The sequence below is a fragment of the Carassius carassius genome, chromosome 17, assembly GCF_963082965.1.
Source record: "Carassius carassius chromosome 17, fCarCar2.1, whole genome shotgun sequence".
Lineage (NCBI taxonomy): Eukaryota > Metazoa > Chordata > Actinopteri > Cypriniformes > Cyprinidae > Carassius > Carassius carassius.
The window spans coordinates 18899185-18916972 of NC_081771.1; the positions used below are offsets into that span (position 1 = coordinate 18899185).

The following is a 17788-nucleotide window of genomic DNA, read 5'->3' on the forward strand; positions in this document are numbered from 1 at the left end:
CGTCCAAAAGTTATTTGAATCCCCTTGTCTTTAATGATCATGTATGTTTCCCAGCTGTGAGTTAATAAATCTGTACATTATGAATATCGAATATGCTCTAGGCGGAGCTTATGGTCTCACTGGTCTCGGGAAATCATTATTTCAATGCACCATGAGGCACACTATATTTTATTGTTGTATAAGGATAAAATATCCAATAACCGTTACAGCTCATCTACACTGCGATCCGAGCTCTCCCGTGATTGACGCAGCTGCATCTGCTCGCTACTATTAACGTACCGCCAGCGGTCGCGAGAGTCCAGAACTCTGCGCGTGGACGGTCTGAGAGGTGGGCCCAGACAGCTGCCTGGACTAATGGGAGCATTCTAGTTTTGTCAGTGTACGTGGGGTGTGTAATGGTCCGAGGTGCGAACACCTTTGGGACTGAGCATCTTTTGTGTCATACGTAAGCGTGACTGAGTCTGTAGCGTCTACACGGGGATCCTCCCCGTTCAGGATGCGCTCGTTGACGATGCGACGGGGCTATTAAGATGCACGTCGTTTTTGAAACACAGGCAGTTGAGTAAACAAATCAATAGAAGCCGTGATCAACAAGCGCATTTCTGCAGTAATGTAAAGATGGCTAGACTGCTTCATAACTTGCTGTTGTTGACAGTCGGGCTGACGCTGAAGATCAGAGTTATGGGATACTGGTCTCTCATCTATGGATACTGCGCGCTGTGCACCTGCGTAGCGCTGCTTAAACTTGGCTGGAATATCATCCTACGACCGTCAACAACCTTTCAGTGGACGGTTCGTGAGACACCCCCTGCGTGCCTGAATGACACGTCCTTGGGAACCCACTGTTATGTTAGAATTAAGGTAAGATGGATGAATGGTTGACAGTAAATGAAAGCATGTATATCCTATATAAATATAACTTTGCTTTTTTAATGCTCATGTTGCTCTTTCATTTTAGGCTTGAAATATGAACTTTGACTTGAGATGTTTCCTTAAGATAAATAAATGAGACGATTGCTGAGTAACTATAAACATAATTGCGGGTAGACCACATAATTTCATCTTGGAAGAATTTGATGACAAATATCGTGACAAAAGATCGTGTTTTCAGGTTTGGTATCTTGCCGAACCTGAGCACAGTTTGAGATATTGTTGAGAACAATGTTGAGATTGTTGAGATGCATTAAATCACCTTGTGTTTCACTAGAAGCAGAGGATCAAGCAAAAGTAGGCTATCAATGTAGACGTCTAAGAGAACAATTAAATGGATAGATCAGCCAAAATGAAAATTCTGTCATAATTTTACTTATCCTCATGTCATTCCAAACTTACTTTCTTGCTTGCTTTCTTTCTGTAGAAAAACATTTACATTTGTGCTTTTGACAGATGTGGTTATTCAAAGCAATTTACATTGCTTTCCCTGTGAATTGAACCCATGACCTTGGGTAGCATAGCACAATGCTTTATAGGAAAGGTAAAGCCCTAAAGATATATAAGAAAATGTCTGTTTTGTTTGTTTGTTTTGTTTTTTGAGCAATGTTATCCAGTTTTAACTCAGACCTCTTGCTTGCCAGCATTCTTTAAAATTTCTTCCTATATTCAACAGAAGAAAGAAAGTCATAAAGATTTGAAACAACATGAGGGTAATGCAGTTTTCATTTTTGGGTGAGCTATGTTTTTTCTTAAGGGAACCATCCCTTAAGATCTCATTTGTGATTTTTCTTTCCCATGGGGGTTGCTCCCAGAAGCAAGCAGTTTCCATTATTGAGCATCAACTGAGCAATGCCTTGCAGCAGACAGCAGAATGATCAATTTCCCATAAAATCATAGTCATTGCCTGGTCTTCGCTGTCCACTGGAGTGGTGCTGAAAACAGCTGAGGCAGTCTCAGGATAGATGTGATGTGTATATACCTGCAGAACTTTGAACATAACATTCACACTTTAGGAACTCTTTTTCTAAATGCAGGATCATAGGTTAAAAAAAGTACAATTGCACACTAGTTTTGTAATTAATATACTAAAAATTATTCTCTAGCACTTCTTAAGATAAACTTAAGATATACTATTTGGAACGTCATGAATATTAACTAAAATCCACTTTTAATATACTATCTCTGTATTTAAAACATGTATTTAGCGTAGTTTACAAAAGATGGTTCCATTGTACTACAAGTGGTAACTAAATATATTTTTTAAATACAGCGATAGTATTTTAAAAGCAGATTTTTCATATTCATGGTGTCCGAAAATAGCACAATTTTGTACACTTAGAAGTTTATCTTAAGAAGTACTAAATAATTATTTTTAGTATATTAAGTACAAAATTAGTGCACGGAAATTGTAATGACTGGGTGAAGGAGTGGCAGGAAGCAAGTGCGAGGTTAACACAATTTAATGGAGACAATGATACAAGACACTACTAAGACACAAATATGACGCTGGGAGGAATACACAGTCCAGGATGGTGGCGATGGGTGAAGTATCCGGAAGGCGGAGGTGAGTTGGCAGCAGGAGAGCGTGATACAGGAACTGCGGGGAAGCGAGCCGAAGGTAAGTGGTGTTGCTTGGTGGTGGGTTGCGTAGAGTGGACGTGGTTCCGGGGAGACACGGACATCCAACGCAGAAACACACAAGAAAGCAAAGCATAGGTCACAAACATGAAACAACGCTCTCACAAACACAAGACACTAGACAAGCCAATATATAGGGGTGAGTAATGAGTGACAGCTGTTGCTGATGACAATTAGCGGAGATGCCCACAAACTAATTAGTGCTGACGCGTAACACACAGACTTCACCCACAAAGTGCAAAACCCTGAGATCACGTTTTACCAACCGTGACACTACCCCCCACCCCCCCACCCCCTCTAAGAACGCCTCCTGGACTTCCCAGAAGGGCCTACCTGCTGATTGTAATCATCAATAAGGGAGTGATCCAGTATGTCCCTAGCAGGGGGACAACTCCAGTCCACCAAGTACTGGAATCCTCGTCCCCTCTGTCTCGAGTCCAGAATACGATTCACCGAATAAGTCGATTCCCCATCTACGAGACACGGCGGTGGGGGAACCGGGGTAGGCGGATTAATACGTGAATAAAACATGGGTTTAATTTTGGACACATGGAAGGCGGGATGTATTCTCCTGTACGCTGGAGGTAGTTTGAGGCGGACTGTCACCGGACTAATGATCTTGGTGACAGTAAACGGGCCAATAAATTTGGGGGTTAATTTGTTAGAAACGGAACGGAGAGGAATATTGTTAGTAGAAAGCCACACCTTTTGATCCACGACGTAAACGGGAGGCTTTGACCGGTGGCGATCTGCCTTGGCCTTAGTGCACTCCCTCATCCGGAGAAGAGTCACGCGGGCTCTGGTCCAGGTGCGGTGGCACCTCTGGACAAATGCGTGAGCAGAGGGGACCGCGACTTCCAATTCCAGACTAGGAAAAACTGGTGACTGGTAACCTAAGCTGCACTGAAACGGAGAGAGGCCCGTGGCTGACACTGGTAACGAATTGTGAGCGTACTCCACCATAGAGAGTTGTTCTCTCTAAATCTTGGTTGGCTCGCTCAGACTGCCCGTTACTCTGGGGATGATAACCCGAAGACAGGCTAACCGTCGCTCCTAACAATTTACAAAATTCCTTCCAAAATTTGGATATGAATTGGGATCCCCTGTCAGAAACCCCATCTACCGGGAGGCAAAGTAACCGAAAGACATGATCTATGACAGTGACCGCTGTCTCCTTGGCTGTAGGTAATTTGGGCAAGGGAATGAAATGTGCTGCCTTTCGTGAACCGGTCCACTACGGTCAAAATGACCATCATGCCATTAGAGGGCGGGAGGGCGGTAACAAAATCTAGCGCGATATGTGACCAGGGTCTCGAAGGGACAGACAGCAGTAGTTGGAGGCCGGTTAGATGACTTGCCACTGGCGCAAACTGAGGAAGCCAAAACAAAATCGTGGACGTCGCGAGCCATAAGTGACCACCAGAATCGTTGTTTAACTAAACCCTTGGTTCGGCTTATCCCTGGATGACAAGCAACATTAGAGCCGTGACCCCACTGAATAACTTCGGAACCGTAACTCCTCCAGCACAAATAAACGATTCGGTGGGCAACCGGGTGGAGGCGTTACCACTTCTAAGGCCGTCTTATCCCTTCGATTTGACCTCCCATACGAGTGCTGAGACGACTATTCTCTCAGGTAAAATACACTCTGGAGTCAACGGGCGGGCGGAAAGATCAAAAAGACATGACAAAGAATCGGGTTTGACATTTTTGGAACCTGGGCGGTACGACCGAAAAAAAGTGCCCACCGAGCCTGCCTGGGATTGAGTCTTTTGGCATTTCTAATGTACTCTAAATTCTTGTGATCGGTCCAAACAATGAAAGGTACCCCTGACCCTTCCAACCAGTGACGCCACTCCTCTAAAGCTAATTTGACAGCCAACAATTCTCTGTTACCAATGTCATAATTGCGTTCAGCAGGAGATAAACGGTGTGAGAAAAACGTGCAGGGATGCATCTTATCGTCCGAGGCAGTACGTTGGGAAAGAACTGCTCCTACCCCCACCTCTGATGCGACGACCTCCACCACGAACTGCCGTGTGGGATCATGGGCTACGAGGATGGGAGTCGAAACGAAGCTGCTCAGAGGTGAGACTAGTTGGCTGAAATTACGAATAAAACGTCGATAAAAATTGGCGAACCCCAGAAACCGCTGTAGGGCCTTACGGGAATCTGGAGATGGCCAATCTATCACAGCCTTAACCTTGTCAGGAACCATACGTATTCCCTCGGACGAGACGATATACCCTAGGAAGGGAACAGACTGTGCATGGAATACGCATTTCTCCGCCTTGACAAAAAGCCCATTCCCGAGTAATCTCTGGAGCACTCGTCTGATGTGTTGCACGTGTTCCTGGAGAGATGAAGAAAAAATCAGTATGTCATCCAGGTAAACATATATAAACTGATCTACCATATCTCTCAACACGTCATAAACGAGTGCTTGGAAAACCCCTGGCGAGTTGGAGAGCCTGAACGGCATTAGCAAATATTCAAAGTGCCCTCTAGGGGTGTTAAAGGCGGTTTTCCATTCATCCCCCTTCCTGATGCGGACCAAATGATAAGCGTTACGTAAATCCAATTTTGTAAATACGGATGCTCCCTGTAACCTCTCGAAAGCTGAAGACATCAACGGCAACGGATAGGTGTTCTTTATCGTGATGTTGTTCAGCTCTCGGTAGTCAATACAAGGTCACAGAAAACCATCCTTCTTACCCACAAAAAAGAATCCCGTCCCCACTGGAGAAGAGGAAGGGCGGATGAACCTCGATGCCAAGGAATCAGAAATGTATTTCTCCATGGCCTCCCACTCCGGAATAGAAAGAGAGTAAAGCTTGCCTTTAGGCGGAGACTTACCTGGAACTAAATCTATAGCACAGTCATAGGGACGATGCGGAGGAAGAGAAGCAGCACAGGACTTACTGAACACCTCCTTCAGGTCCAAGTACTCTGCGGGCACATTTGATAACACCATTGTCTCCTTCTGAAAGACAGAAACAGGCACAACAGGACAAGCAGAAACCAGACAAGACTCATGACAACTTTCACTCCACAAGGTGATGGTGTTGGAACCCCAATCCACTCGTGGATTATGTTTGGTTAACCAGGGGTGACCTAAAACAATGGGAGCGACAGGGGAGTCCATGAGATAAAATGATATGGTTTCACTGTGGTTGCCTGAGTTGAGCAGAGTTATGGGTTCAGTGTAGTGAGTAACGTGTGGCAGTTCCTGGCCATTGAGTGCAGTGACATGGATGGGATGAGACACAGGAAGGACAGGAAGGTTCAAGTGACGTGCAAGGAGAGAGTCAATGAAATTACCTTCGGCCCCAGAGTCCAGAAGCGCGTGACAGTCGTGAGTGTGGTTCTCCCACCGCAGTTTCACCGGAAGGAGAGGCGAAGATGTGGTTGAGGACTTCCCGGCAGAGATCCCACCCGATAGTAGCCTCAAACTTACTACCGGGCTGGCTCTTTTACTAGGCATGAATGGATGGAATGCTCCGAGCCACCGCAATATAAGCATAGTCCCTGGGACCTCCGCCGCTCTCTCTCCCTCCGGGAAAGCCAAGCTCTACCCACCTGCATGGGTTCGTGATCGTAGACGGGACCAACCATGTTCTCTCGACTCGAGCGGCCCCTTTCCGGAGAGACGTAATGGCGTGTTGGACTGGCTTGTCTACCCAGGCGATTAATCCGAGCGTCCACCCGGAGTGCCAGGTCGATAAGGCCGTTGAGCGTTGGGGGCAGCTCGAGGAGGTAGATCTCCTTCTGAACATGGTCGGCCAGCCCATGCAGGAATCGATCCCACTGCGCCGCCTCGTTCCACTGGCATGTGGCCGCCAGGGTGCGGAACTGAATGGAATAATCCGCCACCGATGATTTTCCTTGTCGGAGGTCCGAGAGCTGGTGAGCGGCCTCCCTGCCGGCCGCGGCTCAATCGAACACCCGTTTCATCTCTTTGGAGAGGGCGTGGAACGAGGCGCAACACGGATGTTGATTTTCCCACACCGCCGTCCCCCATAAGGCGGCCCTGCCAGAGAGTAGGGTAAGAGCAAACGCAACCTTGGACTCTTCTGTCGTGAAGGTGTGGGGCTGCAATGCAAAATGCATGGAACAAAAGTTAGGCTCACCGGAGTAGCTCTCTGGCACCGGAAGTCGCGGCTCTGGCCGGAAATTGTCCTGGGGGTCTCCCGGGGAACGGGCGGCACAGGTGGTGCGGTGGGCGCAGTGGGAGAGGTGAGTTGATGGATCTGCTGGGTGAGCTCGGACACCTGTGTCACCAGCGCTTGGATCGCGCGTCCGGTGTTCACGATGCTCTCCTGCTGCTGATCCATACGGTTGGCGCTGTGATGAATGAATTCGGAAAGTGAAGTGGTGCTCGCTGCTCCCATGTTTGGTGAGAGTGTTCTGTAATGACTGGGTGAAGGAGTGGCAGGAAGCAAGTGCGAGGTTAACACAATTTAATGGAGACAATGATACAAGACACTAATGAGACACAAATATGACGCTGGGAGGAATACACAGTCCAGGATGGTGGCGATGGGTGAAGTATCCGGAAGGCGGAGGTGAGTTGGCAGCCAATATATAGGGATGAGTAATGAGTGACAGCTGTTGCTGATGACAATTAGCGGAGACGCCCACAAACTACAAACTAATCAGTGCTGATGCATAACACACAGACTTCGACCACAAAGTGCAAAACCCTGAGATCACGGTTTACCAACCGTGACAGAAATAAAGTACTTTAAGCAGTTTAAGTAAAACAGCCACTTTAAGTTTTGTTCCTGTGTTTATAACTTTTGTAACGTGGGATATACAAACATTTCTAAAGAAAAATATTGCAACTGCTTGAATTGAGGGATTTGGTATATAAACTCTGGCATCAACTGTGATCTCTACCTGACAGTAAAATAGCAAGTGATCTTGAAGAAATAAACAAATTCACGCAGAGTGAAAAAAATACATTATATCAGATATTTTTTGAGGTGAGGTGTTTCTTGCACCCACAACTTTTTTTGTATTCAAAAGGAAAATTTAGCATTGTGAACAATGTTTTTTAAATAAAAACATTCCTGCGGCTCAGTGGTAAAGTATTGTGTTTGCAGTTGAAAAGGTTGTGGGTTCAATTTCCATGGAACACACATACTGGTAAAAAAAAAACATTATAGCATGAATGCACTGTAAGTTGCTTTGGATAAAAGCATTTGCTAAATGCATTAAAAATATAAATGGCCAGACAACCAGAAGATACTATCACATGCAATTTAATGCAGGCTGTCATTTAACAGGGTATGAATTTTCCCATAAATATCAATGGAAGATATTGCTTTAATATTAGCCTGCGGCCATGACTCCCTCTCTCTGGTTCATTTTATAGCTCTATCAAGCAGAGAGTGAAGTGAGAATGGATTTTACATCAGGATGGACAGGCTTGTGTGATTAAAGAGAACGGACTGCTTTTATCATATCCTCCATTTATGGGGAAGAATAACTGTCTCTGGTCTCTGTATGGTTTTAGGAGTCTGGACTCAGATTTCACTATGTTGCTGCTGGAGAACGAGGAAAGCCACTTATGCTGTTTCTGCATGGATTCCCAGAGTTTTGGTGAGACTCAAACACACTCGCACACACAAGGGAAACCCTTCTCTTCTCTACTGGGATGCTGCCAGGCACAGATCGGAAATATGTTGTTGTGGAAACCGTCCACATTATACACATGGAGTCATAGATAATATTTGAGACTCAAACCTTCCCTATCAACACAACTATTCAGTCAGAGTCAGAGATGTGTGTATTATTGTTATGAAATGTAAAACGGGCGGTATAATGAATTATGCATTCCGCAAATGTGATATGGAGTGTCGTGACATTCGGACTGTCTTGGGACCAGTGAAGCTGTCGTTTTAGTGAGCTGCCAGACTGCAGAACTGCGATCAGGACAGGACTGTGCCTAATTAATGTGGCATGGCTCCTTTCTGCTTCACTGGCCAATCTACTGCTCCAGAATCAGTGATGAACTCTTGGTCGAGTAGAGGAGACCTGGAGGACGCCCTTTTCTTCTGACTTCTGCTCCACTTTAGTTTGGTGCATTCAAAAAGTGCAAGTCAAAGATTTCTCCATCTGCTGAGCAATAGAGAAATGTGGAGGTTAGAATAGGGTGTGTGTGTCCGCTAATTTAACGCTCATTTATATTCTCACATATTGGGTTTGGGTCCTTAGAGCCTTTGCTGCACTGACTCATCAGAATCATAGTAAGGCTTACTTCAGGCTCTGACCAGGGGTTTAGTTAACTTTCTATCTCTCTCTTTCTTCTTATTCTTTAAAGACAATTACTAGTTAGGGAATGCCACCACTGTGGCAGAATACAATTCAACTAAATGTCAAGCTATAGGGTACTCCATAAAACTGGTTTTGCCTTTCCAGTTAAAGCACTAAACAGTGGCACAATCTGAATTTTTTATTTTTTTCCAAAATATATTACAGTGCAAATCATTCTAATTTGTACGATTATTGTATTGTAGAAAAGTGTTGCAGAAATCATCCATTCAGGTGTCTAAATGTTGTCAGTCCAATTAATTCTTACTTTCCACAAGGTCTTTGGCCATAACTTGCAGGACCCATAAAATATAAAGGTAGCTATATTTACATTTATACTATGGAAATTAAAAAAATACTGGTCATATTATTTTATATTTGAAGAATATTATCTCTTTGATAATTTAATGAACAGAAAGTTCAAAAGAACAGCATTTATTTGAATTAGAAATGTTTTGTAAACATTATAAATCTTTACTGTCACTTTTGCCCAATTTAGTGCATTCTTGCTGACCCCAGACTTTTGAATGGTAATGTATCAAACGGCATAGAAATATGAAACTGCGACTGTCAGTTCAATAAAATATTTGTGATTCCTTCATTCTTCTATTTACTTTTCCATGGACTCAGTTCTATACCATCTTAGTAAACGCAAAAAGGTCACACTTTATTTTAAGGTGTCCTTGTTACACGTTACATGTACTTACTATTATAATAATAATAAATGATGCATAATTACACGTAATTAACCCTAACCCTAACCATATAGTTAAGTATATAAAGTTAATTAATATTACTCAGTACTTAAATAAACAAGGACACCTTAAAATAAAATGTAACCAGAAAAGAAAAAAACAAACAAAAACAAAAAAAACTATGTAGAACAGAGAGAGATTATCTAAATGTAATAAAAATGTTTTCATGTGTAACCTGTAGAGTTCATACTAAATATTTATCAAAGCTCTACCCCTCGTTTGGCCAGGTTCTCCTGGCGTCACCAGCTGAGGGAATTTAAGAGCGAGTTCCGAGTTGTTGCGGTGGATATGCGAGGCTACGGGGAGTCTGACCTGCCCTCCTCCACCGAGAGCTACAGACTGGACTACCTTGTCACCGATATCAAGGACATTGTGGAGTATCTGGGTAAGAACAGACTGCCTCCATTACCTCAGCCCTATTTCCATTTCACATTCCAGCCCGTCTAGAGGTTTTGATGAGGCTGTTGTAGTGGTGAATGCTAATGTAGCACTCTTCCCAATAGTCTGTAATGTGAAGGTGACCCATTCACAGATGCCTTTGGCTTTTTAGATTTGTATTGTCAGTTTAGGCTGCTTAAAATGAAGTCTAATTGTCTGCCTCTAGATTTCAAATGTTACACAATCACTAGTTGAGCTGTGCTACAGTGTGACTCAAGGACAAGGGCAGATGAACAGTGTATATCATGTCGTAGTTAAACTCATCTGTCTGCTTGCAGAGAGTGGCATGTGTGTAAGCAGCTGGTGGTGTATTGTGACAGGCCATCAATGACACGTTAGTAGGATTCATGATGATGTCTTGCTCCAGGGTCTCAGTTCCTTGACATTGGAATCACTCTGTTGCAGACGGTGGAAACTTCCACCCTGGCTCACAGCAATGGTGTCTTTCATCCTGAGCCAGTCCTTGATATGATACTAAATGAACTGCAGCATGATATTATTATTGCAAAAGAAGACTTCCACTAAAACCACAGTGTAAACACTAGTTACTGTGCTTTAAAATGCAAGGCCCAACATAAAGTAACTATTTTCTGTTATATATTGATGAATAAAATTAATACTTGGGATTAAACAGAAATAGTTCTGATTTCAAAGTTTACATAATTGGCTTTCTGTACTATATTTTATATTATTTTATTTATTTTGTATGGAACCCTGAACATGACATGCAGGGACAAAGATAAAAAAGATAAAGTATCCATGAGTTAATAATATGTTTAATAATATGATTGGAAAATGATGCAAATTCGTCTTGTCCAAATGTGTCTAAATCCTATGCCACAGTTCCAACTTAAAACTGAATGTTAAAGATGTTGTGTTTTTGTGTTTTAAAAATGTATTTAAGGTAAATAGTGGCTACATTGTACTTATTAATTCCCTCATTTTAATGTAGTTAAAACATGGACATTTTTGGACTAATACGAGGAAACAAATTCATAAAAAGAGGCCATGGATTAATTAGTGGGAATGAATTTTCTTTCTTTCTTTTTTTTCCGTATGTCATATGCGAATTAAAGGTTCAAAACAAATGATTGCATATGTATGCAGATCTATATGTAGAATAATTAGTGCTGTTAAACAATTAATCGCAAAATGGGTTTGTTTTAGGGCCGTGCAATTAATCGCATTCGATCGTCATATGCGTCTCGTCAGTAAAGCCGGTCCCGTGATTAGTAGTAAATCATCATTACCTGTTTTCAGATTGAGCGGCATTCACTACACAGAGCTGTAGTTCACTGACAAGCTAGGTGTAATCAAGTTCGAAATCAAATGCGATTAATCTGCGATTATGAACGCAATAATGCGTTATTGTCAGTGAACTATGGCTCTGTGTAATGAATGCCACTTCATCTGAAAGCAGGTGATGATGATTTAGAACTGGCTTTACTGATGAGATGCAGTTGGCAATTGAATGCGGTTAATTGCACAGCCCTAGTTTGTTTACATAATATGTGTGTAAATTGTGTATATTTCATATGTATATATTAATAACAACACATGCATGTATATATTTACGAAAAATGTTATGTTAATATATTAAATATATTTATATACAATAGAAAATATAAGAATATGAATTTAAAATATACATATAAATGCAAATATTTTCAAAATATATACTGTATGTGTGTGTATTTATATATACATGCTAAATATACACAATACACATACATATATTATGTAAACAAAACTTTTATTTTGGACGTGATTAATCGCGATTACAATATTTATCATCAACTGGCAGCTTCTTTTTTTTTAATGCTGGTGAGGAAAGAGAAAGTTGGGACTGTGGCCTAGTGGTTAGACACATTATGCTGTTGTGCTTATTTGGAAAATATGAGTTTGAATTTGGCTTGGATCATATCTCAATCCTTTTTATTTATATTTTCATTTCACATGATTTTTTTCCCCTTATGATTTTGCTACAATTTCCTGTCTTGTCTCTCACTTTCCATATTAATTATGTGGCATACACACACAACACCACAACAAACACAAACATGCCAGCTTCCTCCTTTTGATCCTCTCCTTTAGGATACAACAGATGTTTTCTCGTGGGGCATGACTGGGGTGGCATCATCGCATGGCTCTGTGCAATTCACTACCCTGAAATGGTGACAAAACTCATAGTGCTGAACAGCCCTCACCCCTGTGTGTTCACTGGTAAGTGCCCTAAACATCTGACAACCAGACTTCCTGTTCTATCATGCCTGCCCCAGAGACTCTGTTTTGGTTTTAGGGATCATTAGTATGATCTGCATCATTCACAATGAAATATTGTGGTTAGGCCCAGGGAATTGTGGGGCTTTGCCCTCCATCTGTCTGGTGCGCTCCAGCCTGGAGGAGGAGGTAATTACTGTACAGGCAGGCTTCTGGCAGAGACACGGGACCCTCTCATAATATCACTCAGGACCTGACGAGAGTGACACGTACACGACTACACCTTTTGCTTTTTTTGTTCATTTGAAACGTATCTCCACTTAATGGGCTCTCTTCAGTTTTAACCCTCTATTGCACGTGTTATGAAACATGATTTGATTTCATTTTCTTACATAACATGGATCTCGTTACTGAAATCAAAAAGGTACGTTGCCTAGAAACAACGTTGTGAGAAAAAAAAAATAATCAAACGCTGATAATAAAACTAAGATTGGGAAGGGGAAAAATGTTTCCTGTGTATAGTAACACAAGGAAAGTAGACATTCTCTATATTCATTGCAGCCATGTCCTACCAGTTTTGCACATTTTCTTAAAGGCATCAAACACATTTATTAACATGCATATAATAAATATGGCTATAAATGTTTTACAGTTAGGTTTATTGATTGATGCCTGAAAAATCAATCAAATTAGCAAATGTGTGTCGTCCACACAGAGTGTCATGCCAGATTTGAAAGGATCCCTTCATTATTAACCATTTCATTGCCAATTTATATGTGAGTTACTGTATGTGCTTAAAAATGAGGCAAATGGGTTTGGGACCCTGGAGCCACACTGTACAATGTTTGGTTAGGTTTCCTTTTGCTTTCTCTCTTCTCTGTCCAGATTATGCCCTTCATCACCCCAGTCAGATGCTCAAGTCAAGCTACTACTTTTTTTTCCAGTTGCCATATTTCCCAGAGCTAATGCTCTCCATCAATGATTTCAAGGTGAGCTTGACTCAATATACTAAAAAATCATTAAAATCATGATTTCCATAAAAACATTAAGCAACACACATATGATAATAAGAAAAATGTATCTTGAGCATATTAGCATATTAAAATGATTTCTGAAAACTGGAGTAATGGCTGCTAAAAAAAAAATCAGCGTTGCCATAAAAGGAATTAATGACATTTTAAAATCTATTAAAATAGAAAAGAGTTATTTTTAATGTGTTTTTGATCAAGTAATTGCAGCTTTTGTTGGGCATATGACACTACTTTTAAAATAATTTAAAAATCTTACAAACAGTGTTTATACTTTTGATACCTAAGTAAAGAATTAAAGACATGAATGTACATATGTATAAACTGAGAATTACTAGAACAGGGAATGATATCATTCTCTTTTTTTAATTACCCATCATTTTACATAACTGACCAGCTTTTGGGTCCAGCATGTGAATTTGTTTGTGTAAGAATTATGAATACAGAGTGAATCAGCAGGCCAAGACTATCCATCTGTCTTCAGCACACACAGCTTAGTCATTATGGACACTAGTTTTAGTGTGCTGATGATTTGATGCATATTATGCATTCTAATTGCCCAGCTATAGTACAGTATGTACCATTGTTGAAATACATGTTTACATAATCCAGTATGAAGTTGTCTAGTATAATATGAAGAGGATATTTATGGCAAGTAAAATATTTCAACCTTTTTGCTCAGCTGCCTTTGTGAAATTAAACGGGTTTTTTTTTTTTTTTGCACAGCATGTATATATTTTGTTTTTCTTTTAAGTACTATTTTAATGTGACCAGATTGAATTATGGAACACTCTTTATATAAAGTGTCTTTAACAACTATGTACTTATATTTAAACTAATCATTTGATACAGTGCACTTATTGTGTACATGTTTTATGTTTTAAAAATACCTGCATGTAACTACATCTTCAGTTAGATCTTGATTGCATTGCATATTGGACTTAAAATTTTATCTATTTATTTAGACATAATAAATAGTTAAAGCCATCTAATATATAATAGGACTGAATTCTTCAAGCTCATTCTGCTTTTTCATGTGGATTTACAGGCGCTGAAGAGTCTGTTTACCAGCCGCAGCACAGGTATCAGTTGTAAGGGACGCTGGCTCACCACAGAAGACCTCGAAGCATACCTGCATGCCCTCTCACAGCCAGGGGCCCTCACTGGGGCCATCAACTACTTCAGAAATGTCTTCAGGTACCTGTGTATTTTTTATTTTTTATTGTGATGTGTATTTCAAAATGTTATGGACATGACATCACATTAATCTATAACATCGTGACTTAGACAAAATGAGAACTAAATTCATAAGTGCGTATGTCCCTGTCAAGATGGAGAGAGATTGATTTCATGCTCTCTGAGCTGTGCATGAACAGCCATTAATTCACTGCCAATGCTGTAAAGGTATTCTTTCAAAATGAGTTCATATCAGCATCATTTAATTTGCTTGCAGAGTGCATGTGTTAGGAGCATGTGAGACGTGCATGCATGACTGAGCCCTCCATCTGCTCCTGAAGCACACTTTGATTATGTCTCAGGGCAGAGCTGCGCTTACTGTTTGTGTGTGTGTGTGTGTGTGTGTGTGTGTGTGTGTGTGTGTGTGTGTGTGTGTGTGTGTGTGTGTGTGTGTGTGTGTGTGTGTGTGTGTGTGTGTGTCTGTGCGAGTGGGTGTGTGTGTAGGTGGGCAGGTGGGTGTGTGTAGGACGGCGCTGACATAACAGTTTCTACACAATAAATAAATCCTAACTGTAAACTGTAGGTTACTAAAAGTGTAATGTTCACTAATTTGAAAATAAACATATTGGTCATTTTTTGCTATTTTTATTCAATGTTTTACTCATAAACAACAATATAATATTACGATTTTTTTTCAGCAAACAATATGTGCAGTTATTTGAGAAATTTTGAATCAGCTGTCAGCCCTAATTTTAGTATTATTTGTAATCTGCAGTGTCCTCCCACTGAGTCAGAGTGAGGTGAAGTCTCCCGTATTGCTGCTGTGGGGAGAGCGAGACGCCTTTCTGGAGCAGGACATGGCCGAGGCTTGCCGCCTGTACATCAGAAACCATTTCCGCCTCAACATCATCTCTGGAGCCAGTCACTGGCTTCAACAAGATCAGCCCGACATCGTCAACACACTCATATGGACTTTCATTAAGGAGGGAGAAGGCCGGAAAAACTACAGGAACTTATAATGGGGTCCTTCTCCCTCTGAGCTCACCTGAAGAGGGGACCAGGGAAAAAGAACAAAAGCACATTTGAATCGGAGGGGTTGCTTAGAGAGTAAAGCGTTTAATCTATTTTTCTCAAGTTTGCACATGACATTCGCCTTAAGGTTTCTTGGTGACAGTGTTTAAAAGTGTGTTGCAAAATATCTGTGAGTAAGTTGTATTGTGTGGTGCCTTTCGACATACCATTTTGCAGCATTAAAGATGTGCCATGTCTCTTTGAGACCGAGCTGTCGGTCGTTTGTATCATGGGATTTGCTTCTCTCTGCACTCTCTGTAACACAATCTTATGGGAGTCCTAAACCCCTCCACCTCTCTTTCAGGTTGTGTGGTCTTAGTGGAAGCTATTCTGTTTTGTATCTGTTTAAACTTCTGAGAATGTCATTATTTTGATCGTTCTGTATGATAAAACAAAGTGATGTTTCAATATTGTAAACTTTTTTGTATCTAGTCCTAAACACTGCATCAAAGACAGTAGAACCAGCTCTGCACCATTTTGATTTTCTAAGCAAATAAATAATAGCGGAAAGTCACTGAATTTAATTCATCATTTGCTCTCTCTGTTACTGTTGCTCTCTCTGTTCATTCACAATAATGTTCTGCAAAATTAGTATAAAGATAAAACATTTTTTAAACAACATTTATTGATAACATTTAATAAGATGCTTGCAAATTTTAAGATACGCGGAGCATTTGAAATCTGAATAAAGGTGAAATGGCATATTTTCATTTCAAATAAAGTGATGGAAAAAGAGAGGAAATAAATTGTATTAATTATTATTTTAAAATTGGGGTTAGGTTAGTAAATATCTTCACACAGAATTAAATTCATGTTAATTATATTTTATGTTTCAAAATACCTTTCACACTTACCTTTCAGTAATGTGATTACTGGTAACACTTTAAAATAAGGTTATATTTGTTAGAATAAGTTAATTAGTTAATTAACTAAACAACAATGGAAAATACTTTAATACTTTGGAATTTATTAATCTTAGCTCATTTTAATTTCAGCATTTATTAATACATTATTATAACTAACTGTTAATATTTATATTTAATGGGCCTGTGCCAAAATGATCTAACAATAAACAGTTGTATTTTTATAATAAATAACAAAAGATAAAAAAAAATAACAAATTTAAAATGCATTGCTCATTATTATTTAATGTAAATAATTAGTAAATGCATTAACTAAAGTTAATTAATGGGACCTTGTTGTAAAGTGTTATTGGTTTACCCAACACAGCCCTCCTTTTTAAATCCAAGTCATTAGGGTAATGCAATAAACACTACTTAATGTGCAACACCACGTTAGCAGCAAATCATTCTGTGTTTAATCAAATTCAACCACAGTCTCTATTAATGTATAAATTACATAACAATTTCACTTTTCTATATTATTATTTTTGATTGCTATTATAAAACAGACTGTCATAGGTGTGAACTCTTTATTGTGATATTGTGTATTGTTGTTCTTCCACATTCATGAATCCATACTAAATAAATGTATTTTTCAGTGACCCATCTTACATATAAAATATACAGTATTTTTTAAACCTTTCTGACAATGTACAAAAAAATGTTTTTTAATAAATGTGACATATCATGGAAATCTGACTTTTCCAGGTTTTAAGCACTAGAATCAGGTCCCCCGTGCATCTATCAACCAAGGAAATGTGAAACAGATTAACCCAATAACTTTGTTTTGGTAAGTCTTTTTCTACAAGCAAAACGAGCGTGTCTGATTGGGCTCCCTGGTGAGGCTTCAAAGGCATCTCATTATAATATTGCCGCCCCTTAATCTGTAAGTTTCCACCCATGGCGCCGTCCTGATTTAGCAAGCACAAGGCTGGGTACTCACATGACAGCCGCTTTCTGTCCATGAGCTTCGGATGTGTGCACTCAGAAAACCATATCAGAAGTTGTTTAAACTAATATGGTTAAAACAGCATGATTTTAAAAACATGACATTCTGAATCAAAACATATATTTTTAGGTGCGATCTGTAATGCAGCTCTATTCTGGAAAAGGTGAGGGGAGCAGCAGGAACTTATTTGCATTTAAAGATACATGCTCTAATACAGCCTGTTTGCCACTCAAAACAGGCATTTTCCAAAAAACAAACATATATATATATATATATATATATATATATATATGTTTGTTTTTTGGAAAATGCCTGTTTTCCCAATTAAAGGTTAAAGGTTTTCCCAATCATTAAAGGTTCAGC

General features: G+C 40.3%; 1 protein-coding gene across 1 annotated transcript; it reads left to right on the top strand.

The window, feature by feature from the left end:
* The first annotated feature begins 191 nt into the window (after positions 1 to 191).
* On the top strand, positions 192 to 16088 carry ephx4 (epoxide hydrolase 4). Its single transcript, XM_059571209.1, has 7 exons — positions 192 to 861; positions 8090 to 8175; positions 9869 to 10026; positions 12174 to 12302; positions 13185 to 13288; positions 14376 to 14524; positions 15279 to 16088. The coding sequence occupies exons 1-7, from the start codon at positions 619 to 621 to the stop codon at positions 15520 to 15522; spliced, it is 1113 nt and encodes a 370-aa protein (XP_059427192.1). The 5' UTR covers positions 192 to 618; the 3' UTR covers positions 15523 to 16088.
* Positions 16089 to 17788: the final 1700 nt, after the last annotated feature.